Source organism: Xyrauchen texanus, chromosome 2 (assembly GCF_025860055.1).
Source record: "Xyrauchen texanus isolate HMW12.3.18 chromosome 2, RBS_HiC_50CHRs, whole genome shotgun sequence".
Lineage (NCBI taxonomy): Eukaryota > Metazoa > Chordata > Actinopteri > Cypriniformes > Catostomidae > Xyrauchen > Xyrauchen texanus.
Window position 1 is genome coordinate 58,709,801 of NC_068277.1, and position 11,940 is coordinate 58,721,740.

The 11,940-nt window shown below is 36.5% G+C and overlaps 1 protein-coding gene across 1 annotated transcript; it reads right to left on the reverse strand.

Moving 5' to 3' along the window:
- Positions 1-693: 693 nt before the first annotated feature.
- LOC127658025 (microfibrillar-associated protein 3-like) lies at positions 694-11,552 on the reverse strand. The gene is made up of 3 exons (XM_052147096.1): positions 11,450-11,552; positions 10,166-10,557; positions 694-3,683 (listed from the first exon to the last, which is right to left on the reverse strand). The coding sequence occupies exons 2-3, from the start codon at positions 10,443-10,445 to the stop codon at positions 2,803-2,805; spliced, it is 1,161 nt and encodes a 386-aa protein (XP_052003056.1). The 5' UTR covers positions 10,446-10,557; positions 11,450-11,552; the 3' UTR covers positions 694-2,802.
- Positions 11,553-11,940: the final 388 nt, after the last annotated feature.

The window sequence follows — 11,940 nt, forward strand, 5'->3', positions numbered from 1 at the left end:
CCCAGTGCCGAGTTGCCCTTCTCCTTGTTACAAGGTCATTGGGCAAAGACAATTCAATACCACGTCAGTTTTTAGCTTAAAGTCTAAACTCAGATCCTGCATTTGCAGTTTGGAGATTCCACCAACAGGTCGTAATAAAGTTTATGTCCAAATTCAGAATATAGAGTGGAACTTCAAATTATGTCCATCACAATCACTGTTGTAGCCGTTTAATAAAACAAATATTTATGAGATTTATCAAAATGTAGCTCATGGTTTATATTTACAATTGTATTTATGATCCAGTTGTATTGTTATTTTTCCACCCATTGTCGTTGAGATTTTGGTAACACTTTTCAATAAGGTTCCATTTGTTAACATTAGAAAATGCATTAGTTATCATGAATAAACAATTAACAATATATTTATGACAGCATTTTTTAATCTTTGTTAATGTTAGTTAATACAAATTTTCTTTGTTAGTTCATTAACTAAAGTTAACTAATAAAACTTTTGATTTTAAAAATGTATTAGTATATGTAGAAATTAACCTTAACTAAGATTAATAAATGGTTAATTTGTAATTTGAATTTAGAAATATGTTTAGTTATATATATATATATATATATATATATATATATATATATATATATATATATATATATATATATATATATATATATATATAAATGAATACACATATTCAAATTCGACCATTAAAATTAAAGTGTGTGCCAATACAATCACTGTTAATACTAGCCATGATTTGTGTCAGTTGATGAAAATAATAATACTTACATTATCTATAATTTAACAGAGCCTACATCCATATCCTGGTCCATATATATAATAGGATGCAGCTGCTGCAATAACTGAAGAACCTCCGAATTAACCTTGACCAAGCCCATTAGTGCCTTGTGTGCACAGTTTCACCAAACCCACTTGTGCCTAGACTTAGCTCATGCTTGCATGAAAATACCAAAAACTTCATGACCATGCCCACTGACTTTGCACTTATGACTTACGGCATAGCGCTGTGCTAAGCGCTCTTAAAATAGGGCCTGAAATGTTACTATTGGGTCTCTGATGTCATGCAGTCCTTTTAATTTTGTGCAACCCCAAAAGGTTTACAGTCATTTAAAACAAAAACAAACACTGCAACAGTTGCAAAAGAAAGCAAGAAAGAACTGAACATAGCTGTGACCTTAATATTAAAATGTAATACTCACTGTAGTACTACTAAAGTAATAATAATACTCTCAATAATTTATTACAGTAACAGTATAAGGACTCCAGTGGAATTCATCATCTCAAACTGAACATTATTGAAGTGTAGTTCTGTGTTTTTCTGCCCAATGTGACAGAGATAATAAAGACATACAAGGAGTTTTGTCACTCCAGATCCAGCATTGAAAACAGATGGACATGCATTTTTCATGCATATTAAAAGGGACAATCTTAAGAAAAAAAAAATGACATCATATTACGCACCCCACCTCTGAAATATATACGGTGTATATATATATTTATATACACGTGTATTAAATGATAAAATGCACTTTGCAAAACGTTATTTTCAGCCAATGTATAATCAGTCAATTGTCCTCATTCTTTATTGAAATGGATAATCTAGAACTACATCGCACAGGAGAACTGTTAAACTTTTAAGACTTTGAACTTATTATTCCTCAATAGCCCTAGTTTCAACTTACTATGCAAAAAGTACTTTGCCCAAAATACATTCAGCACAAGTATTCAGGTGAATCTCATGAAAACTTTCCAGAAATGTCCATATCATATTTCATCCCACAATCAACATCGATTTTAGGGACATTTGTATCTTTTGCATTGTGACATTATTTTATGACAATTAAACAAATTTAAAGGTGCAGTAAGTGATTTTGCCATTCTGGAATTTCCATAAGCTGAGCCGTGGAATTAGCCACACCTCCTCCTTCCACAATCCCACACATCAAAGATACCGAGGCGGTTGTCAAACACAACAGTAGCAAAATAGCACCCTCAACTGGCACCTGCTAACCCAACTGAAAAACATGTCATAAAAATGGTATTAAGCCTCAATAATTCGCTGCAACACAAAATGATTGACAGGCAGAAAGCGTCAGTGACCATGGACACATTTTTGTTTGCCGTTTAGTGAGTCTAGTGCAGTCACAGAGACTGGAGAGTTCTCACAACACTTATTTTATTAATAATATTTCAGGGAGTATGAAATGTCTTGCATACCCTTTCATGAAATTTTTTTTTTTGTTGCTTACAACACCTTTAAACCCTCCTCTCCCAATTGTTAGTTGCCTACTGAAAAGTGAAAATACATCTCATTCTCGTGACAGTAATGCAAAGAAAGATATATGATAGCATTGTTAAGCACATTTATAATGTACAATCGAAAGCATACATTATGGTAGTATTTGTGTTATTAAATTAACTTTATGCAATAAAACAAAATCTTATTATTTGGACAGTATAATTTTTAATATTGAAAAGAGAGTGACATTTACCATGTCAAGCTCAATTACTTTGTTTAATTATAATGAAAATTGTGCACAATGCAATTTTAATGACCCTAAACTAGCTTTATTTTTATTGTTTTTAGTTCTTTGTGAGATTCACCCATTCATTGTCATGGAATATACAACTTAACACATAATTGCAGCTTTTTATATAATAGAAGAAGCCTCTGTTTCTCTAATCAGATCAAAAGAAAAAAAAAAAACATCTTAACCGTTGTCCTTTTCTGAAAATGCATAGCAAGGTCATTATCCTGTTTTCAGGATATTACACATGGCTTTCATAGACAACTTAGGTGGTCTGTGTGGCAACACCCCCTTCTTCAGACTCTGGCTTATTTTCCTTCTCATCTGACTCCACCCCCAAAGGCACCGGTGCCAATGGGGGAGAAGAGGAGACTATTTCAGAGAGAGGCGGAGCTTCCATGTTGCAGCATCCTGCTGCAGCTAACTGCGGATGAACCGAAACCTGAATGGCTATGTGTTGAGGCTGCTCATGAAGTGACGCGTCGTCCGAATCCACGGCGGGCGACTCGCTCCGTTCCCTCTCTCGCGCTCGCTCCCTTTCTTGCAAGATGTTGAAAACATCACCAGAGGTTCCAGCTCTCACCCCGTCATCATGTACGCTACCTTCACGAATCTCGGGTGCTTGTCGAACAAAGGTGTGTCTCATTTCCTCGACCCCGACGACCTCGAGGATCTCCTCCATGAAGGTGCGGCAGTTCATGATTAGAGGTGGTAGTGGTATGCTACGCGCCAACTCCTCGATATAGCGTGCAAACTCCATGGTCTTGAATTGTGTGACCTTGGCCAGCTCCAGTGTTTTTGCCGAGGTAATAATAGGAATACGCTTTGCAATCTCAAATGCCTTTTGGAGCTTTTCTGCACCTTCAGTACGGAAAAACTCATTGATGGCCTTTTCGGTTTTCTTAAGATGGCTGCTCATCATGCAAAGGCGAGTAATGTTCAATATCATTATGATCGTAAAAGTCACTAGACACACCACCATGTAGTAGACGCCCATATCTCCATTGGTGAAGACTACTCGGAGCGTGACAGTGCAGTTAGCCATGCCGTACGCATTTGAGGCAACACAAGTGTATTTACCACGATCTGCAAAAGTGATGCTGGTGATGTTAAGGACACCATTCTCCAAAATCCACCATTTACCATCTGTAGAAAAAGAGGAGAAAAGAAACATATTGAGAAATAAGGTACAGGAAGAGGCTATGCTATATTGTGAATAGGGTCAAGCTTTAAGCCAAGTGCAAACTACAAAATTAAAAGCTCATCACTCTTCACGCTCTTCAAGACTCTGTCTCTTGATTTCTGTTGTGTTGGGGAGCGCACTACAAAACGGATCATAGACTGTACGCATCAACTACAAGATCACTCTCCTCCCCCAAAATCTGCTCCAAACTTACTTCAAACGTACTTCTCTGCTCGTATGAATGTAACACATCATAAGAAAGTGTTTCACCACTGTTCAAATGCACTTTGGATCACATCATTTATATGTATATATGTTTTAATCTGAAAGGACTAAATATTAAATTAAACAAATGACAATAAAATGCTAAGTAATCTCCTCAGTATTCAAAAAGTATTTTGATTGTAACTGTAGTCTAATGACCAATTATTTAAATTGGAACTGTAGTGGAATACAGTTACTTATATTTAGTATTTTAAATATGTAGTCCTGTTACTCCCCAACCCTGTTAATATTGGAAGGGTACTTCAAACTTGATACAAAATATTGGTCACAATAATTGTCACATTTCAGCTACTTATTCTATGTATTCCATCAATAAAAGTCTCGAAATGGCATACATTTTATTGCATATTCACTCACTGAACTGCCGTTCACTGGATATCTTTTGTTTTAGGCACCATTCGAAGTGAACTAGAGACTGTTGTGCATGAAAATCCCAGGAGATCAGCAGTTACAGAAATACTCAAACCTGCCCATCTGGCACCAACAATCATGCCACAGTCAAAATCAATGAGATCACATTTTTCCCCATTCTGATGGTTGATGTGAACATTAACTTAAGCTCCTGACCCATATTGCACTGCTGCCACACGATTGGCTGATTAGATAATCTCATTAATAAATAGGTGTACAGGTGTTCCTAATTAAGTGCTCAGTGTGAAGATCAGTCAATTCAAATATTTAAAAAAATCGCACTAAAAAAAATAAAATTATTAATTGCGATTATTCACAGATTTTTAAAAAGAGTTGAAAATGTATTCTATAAAACCTTTTCTTGTTAAAATGCATTTATTTCCTTCTTCGGAAAGGAACATAACTTGTTTGAACTCAGTGTGTCAACAGTAGGGCTGAGTATTGATAAACATTTCCCACTTTGATTCTAATTCACAAGCTCTCGATTCAATATCGATTAATATGGGTATATTTCAGTTATAATAAAGTCTCAGTAAATAAAGTCTCTACCAGCTAATGCTGTAAATTATACAGGGGACCTTTTAACAAGGTAAATTGTGAAAATATAAATGTTACTAGTTATATCGGATTTGTTTTTTAACATTTGTCACATTTTAGCCTTCTAAAAATGAACAAATCCATGAATTCCATCAATAAATATGATATTAGATTATATTATATTTTTCACCCAGTTAACAGACTGTGCTCAGAGGTCCCTCATCAGTGCCATTAATCTTGTGTTTTGGCTTTTAGGTGATAGTTAAGACTTACTGTGCTTGTGTGGCAACTAAATTCTGCCTTACAAAGTCTGCAAAGCACATGACTTTTGTCACAAGTCCCATCATGTTTGTTTTGCATCTACCCCTTTTTAGCACAAGAATGTGGTCAGTCTTAAGTCATCATTTCTCGGCACACATCCTAATTTCGAATGCTCAGTTTCAGCATTCAAATGTGTTTTAATCTTACACATGATGAAAATTTAAAATGTAATCATGACCACAATCAAATTAATCGACCAAGCAACATAAACCGCATTTTAATTTACATGACAGCACTAATCCAGGGTCAGTTATAATCACCAATCAATGTAGAAACTAGGAGTGTAACGGTTCTCTGTAAAAACAAAACAGTACGGTTCACCATCCACAGTTCGGGAAGCATTGGCACCGCGGTCGGAGCACAAGGTTTGGAACAAAAATCAGCAAACAGGCACAGTTACAACCTCCACTAATGCACCTGAATGGATACGCTCTGCCTAGGTTTCACGTGGGTCAACTTGGTCATCACTGTTCCGCAAGTGTTGTGCAGAGTTGAAAATGGAAAGTGGAGAAAATGAGCCAATGATAAAGAAGCATCATTACAACAGCGATGGTCAAAAGACATTTACAAAACAGCCACTGTATGTCATTAATGCGTGAGGGTTTAAAACGTGCTTCTTGTTTTACAACCTGCCCCTAACTGATTGACAGTATTAAAATAGTCAGCATTTGACTGATACTAAACAGTATTGATGTTTATTTAGCCATTTATTTATATTAATTAATTATTTATTTTAATGGTCAGGAACTTACAGATACTGAACATACAGTACTGATGTTTTTTTAAGCTATTTCTTGTATTTTTATTTATTCTTTATTTTCTCAGTGTTCATTTCTAGAATTTGTTGACAATGTATAATAATAATGTCAAATACTTCGATAAAAACCATTTAAGAAAGCAGCCTTCTGAGTACCTTTGCATAGTCATATCAGTGAACAATCCACTTAGAAAAGTTTTGTTTTCATTCCAGCTTAAAAATTAACTATATCGGCCACCATATCGTAATCTGTGAATCTTCTTTCTAAAATCAGTATCGGTCTCATATCACATATCGGTCGGGCTCTAGTTTTTATACCCCCCTCATAAGATGATTTAGTAACAAATTTTCTTCTTTTTTTTTTAAATCACTTGGGACTTTATTTTAGGAAGGTGACGATATGTAAATTAATTCTCTTTTTATTTATTTTTTATTAAAAACAAGTTACATTATATAAACAAACTAGCATTTAAAGGTTTAAAATCATGAAAATGAATGCATATTTGGTAGTTATGATAAGGACTGATGTTGGTTAATTTTTTTTTACAATAAATAATATTAATATATAATATTATGGCAGTTTTTTGACGAGGACATTTTTGTCCTCTAAGGAGCTCAGAGTAACTTATTTTTTATTGACGCACAAGGGTTAATAAGCAACATGCTACAGCTGCCTCGCACACGCCATCAGCAATTCTCCAAAAGTCAAGCACTTCAGTGACTCAAATGTGAACGTTAGAGCTGGGAATATAGAGTCAAGTTTTATATAAACAGCCAACTGTTCTCAGATCACTACACAGTGAGTTATAATTTCAAATCTTCCTTGAGTTGCTGTGATAAACACAAGACACAGTACATTGTGGCCATTCTTAAAACTAGTAAAACATTGTTTATATACACTCGGAGCTGGCCCAAGGCTTAAGCAAACTAAGTGGCTCCTTAGGGCCCCCAAGAGCACATGAACTGACAGCTTTATTTATATATTTATTTTTGTGATACATTATGTCAATGGACAATGGTAATTATATAAAAACGCAATATTATGTTGACAGGCTGCAGGATGCAAACACAGTCAGACAAAAGTTAGTTGATTGAAGAGGCAGCAGCATTGCAGAAAAATAGCAATGTCACAAAAAACAACATATCCCTCTGGTGCAGAGAAAAGGAAAAAGAAAACACAGGAAGAAAAAAAAAAAACAGCAAGATAAAGGTATGGTAACTAGCTAGGCTATGTTGTGATCTATTGTTAACTGGCTAGTAGGTAGCATATCTTCTTGTTTTAGGAAAGTTCACATTTGATTAAATATCCGTAAATAGCCTTGACATATACAATACATCACTTAGAAGACAAAAACTAGCTGTGTAAAATAACTTTCTGGGTATATATTTTTGTAATAAAATAAGCTTCTGATCCATAAACTTAGTACTGATAACGGCTTAACATTATTTACATTAGCCTACCATTTTGTGGTCTTTGCTATTATAGCCGAGGAGCACTTACCAGCACCTACATCCTACTGTTCCATCGATGTCTGTTTCAACCTCAGCTGATGTGGCAGGTAGGTTAATAGCACAGCAGCATTTGTATTTGCTCAGTTTACTGTAGAACATCCTGAGATTAATAATAATTCTGCTGCACCAGGGTTCAACCTGTTGTGCATTCGTGATGATATTCTGCTCACTATAATTGTACAGACTGGTTATCTGACCAACTTGAACCAATCATGCCATTCTCCGTTGACCTCTCTCATCAACAAAACATAGCGGCCATTGAAAAACCTATGCCGATTGAACCTAGTAGACACTCGGGGATATAAAAAACTGCCAGAAGGGACATGGGACACTTAAAGATGTCTTAAAAAGTTGTTTAACAGTTTTGGCTATTCAGGGCAAGACAGGGGACAAAGCAGGGAAGCTTCTGGCTAGATACATAAAGCAGGGAGTCTTTTTCTACCATTCCCTCAGTGAAATCTACTTGTGGTGAAATATTTACCTCGACCACTGATATGGCTACAGGCAAGGCTCCGGAGCCAGATGGCTTTGGCGCTGATTTTTTTTAGATCTTATGCTACAGAAATGGCTCCACTTTTGCTAGAAGTTTACACGGATTCATTAAAGAATGGAAAGCTTCCACAAACCATAACATGAGCCTGGATCAGTCAAATTCTTAAAAAGGACAAAGATCGAAGCGAGTGTAAGAGTTACGGTCCAATTTCCCTGATCAGGCTAAACATTAAATTGTGGTCCAAAATTTAGGTTAACTAATTGAGTGACGTTATGACACACATGGATCAGGTGGGGTTTATTCTGGGCCATAACTCTTCTGATAACATTAGGTGTTTCGTCAATATCATGTGGGCAGTGGCGAACGATCAGGCTCTGCCATCTCACTTGATGCTGAAAATGCATTTGATATGGTAGAATGGGATCATATTTAAGATTTTGAAATGTACGGATTCAGGAATACTTTTATTGGGTGGATTAAGTTACTTCATAGACACCCGGTAGCAGCGGTTCAAACTAAATTTATAAAATTTCAGATTATTTTACTCTGGATAGGGGCACCTGGTAGGGCTGTCCTCTTTTCCCCATTATTGTTCCGTCTTGCCATGGAACCATCAGCAGCCGAAATAAGAAAGGAGGATGATTTTCCAGGGGTGGTGGCGGGAGCTGTAGCGCATAAGATTTTTCTTTACGCAGATGTTAGATGACTAGATCTATGCCTTGCTTCCACATAATTATTAATACCTTTTCGAAGCTCTCATGATACAGAGTTAATTGGTCTAAATCTGAAGCTTTGTCTCTGACAGCATACTGTCTGGTAACGTCTTTTCAACCGGGTGCCTTCCAGTGACCCAAACAGGGCATTAAGTATTTGGACATTTTATTCCTAGCAAATTTGATTTAGTTAGAGTTAATTTTGACCCCTTAATAAAAAGGTTTGAGAGATGTGGACAGGTAGGCTTCATTACATTTATCTATGAATTGTATTCCAAAATTCATCTACCTGCTACAATTTCTCCCTGTAAATGTCCCCCTCTCTTATTTCAAGCAATTTGATAGTATAGCGAAGTCCTTCATTTGGAATGGTAAACGTCCCAGATTACACTTTAGTAAGTTACATAGGCCCTCTCTCATCATTGCAAAGCCTTTCTATCAAACTAACAGGAGAAGTTGTACTCCGTTATCTCACATTTGCATGGAAAACAGTGTCCAGAATATTTAATTCAGACATTTAATTAAATGTTGCTTTGAGCATATGTCTGAACCCCAAATTATGTACTGACAAGTCCCCTTTCTGCTGGATAGAGTGGATAGTGAGGGAGATTAATATGATCGGTGACATATAGGCGAGTGGAGTGACAAGATCCTTTGAAAATATGGTTCGAGACTTGGGATTCCCAAGTCTCAATTCTTCAGGTATTTAGAGCTGTGCCACCTGCTCTGTACTATTTTTTACACCCCCCTAGATCAGCAGATACTCTGGGAGTGGTGATGACTGCTCTTGGAAAAGATCATGAGGCATCAGTGTATTACTCCCTGCTAATTCAGAGTCTGGGGGACGGAGCTTCAACTTCTCTCAAGAGATTATGGGAGAAAGATTTAAACTTGGTATTGGGAGTGTGGTCTAGGATTCTAAAAAATGTCAAGTCATTGGGTGGTCATTAACATAGGGGATAAATACATAAAAACTTGGGTCCTAGCCCGTGTTATCATCAACAGAAAAATCATTATTTGGGGATGGAAGTTGGCTGGAGCGCCCTCATTTCAAGGGTGGTACACAGGAATGGGCAGGGTAGTGGCATTTGAAGGAAGGTCATATAGAAGGGTAGGAAACTTGGATTTGTTTAATAGGAAGTGGGGCAGCTATTTTGCCTTTTTGGAACACTCTCATGGAGGGGCAGTGGAGAGAGTTGTGTAGTATTAAACGTGTGGGATTATTATTTTGTGTATATACTATAGCTTTGACCACAGGGATTTTTGTTGAGGTTCAGGGTGGAGTTGCAGATTGGGAGGGGGAAAGGGAATAATGGGGGTTAAAGTTGGTTCGGTGTACATGTTTTACTTTTCTGTTCATTTATTTGAATCAATAAAAAGTGTTAATCGGAAAAGGTTGTTTTACGGTAAACTTACCACTTTTCTTTGCATCAAGCAGATGACCATGTGAGTTGAACCACTGAACATTAGGAAAAGGGTCACCAGTGACATTACAGTCAATGAAAGCACAGTTTCCCTCCCGGGTTATGATCTGGTTTATTTTGGCGAGCACCACAGGAACTGAGCCGCCACCATCTGGCACGGTCCCATTCTCGGTGCCATCTCCATCCACAGCAGAGATGTTCAAGGCCCCTGCGGCACAGAAACTGATCACGGACAATACATAAATGATCATGTATCCATTCACCCTCTTCATTTTCTCTGGTCTGCTGTAACAACCCCCTAGATGAGATGTAATTCTCCACCGGTCCTCATGTTACATTCACCGGTTATCTGCAAGCGGCATGATCCTTCATATAGATGCATCACTAGAAAGATTAAGAAAAAGAGGAACAAAAATGTAAGATACAGATGATGTGTCAGGATTAGATAAGGGTTTATAACTCAGGTTTAGCACACAAAAATCTGTGACTCCTCCCCCTTGTCTGATCTTATCAAACGAGAATAACAAGAAATTACTCATATTTTCAAGGCAAAAACGTGCAATTGTTAAAAAAAATCAAATAAAGCCATGTTTAGAGCAAGTTATTGAATGATATTTCATATCGTCTCTATTTTCGTCTCGTTTTGTTTAAAGCACAACCATCCCATTTTATTTACCTCAAATACTGATGATTATTAAAACCCTGGACTAAATATAGGAAATTCACTCATGATCACGTTAAAAATCAATCAAATGAACAAATATGGATTCAATATGGCTAAATGTCAAATGGTGGACAGTAAGTGCCAGTAGCCCAAAACGATCAAATATATTTTCCGTGTAAACATTATCGTTCACTCAGGGCTGCCTTTAAAATATAAACCAGCTGAGATGAGAGTCGTGTTCATAGTGATTTTCAAAAAAAAAAAAGTATTTTCTGTATTATATTGCACACACTTGAATCTGTAAAAAAAAAAAAAAAACAGCTCAAGCTAAACGCGGCTAGTCATATGTTGAGTCACCATCCGTTCAGTAAGACACGCATATTAAACCGCTTTAACCTTCATAATTCAAAACTAAAACATATAATAAACATCCTAACAGTTCACATTTAAATCACATGAATATAAAGACAAAGCGAATCTTCGGATGTTGGTATTATCTAAGCGCTGATCATGTTGCTAACCTAGCCGACAACAACAACGTTTCCTTTTATCGCTAAAAACAAACTGCTTCATGAACTGCGACATATACACATTTAAAGGTGTAAAACTTACACCATGGGTTCCCGATGTTATCTGTCGATGCTCGTCCTGAAACATGAAACGTTAAAACTCACGTTGAGGCTGTCGGTCATGGGTTTTCTGGTACGGGTTATATACTGACGTCAATGAAGTGACGCGAAAACCTCTTAAAAAATATTCAGACCCCTAATAACAAAATAAATAAAAAGTACTCAATTGTATTACTGTAACTGTGCAGTATACTGAATAACAATGCAGTATGAATTATTGCATAAAATACAGAGTAAATGCGCTATTTTTGTTCTTTAATCCTATCTAATGCGCTATGGCAGGCGCTTTTATCATTTAATATTCCGATTTGACTTTCCATAACTATGTTTTAACTTGTCAAAACTCGATACATCGCCTCTTTCTCCCCTTTTCCTTTGGACTCCACTGACACAGTTTTTCCTGAACTTGGTTAAGCTGACTTTTGTCACCAAGTTAGGTTTATTTTTAAATGAATTTTTACTTGTGTAACCTGT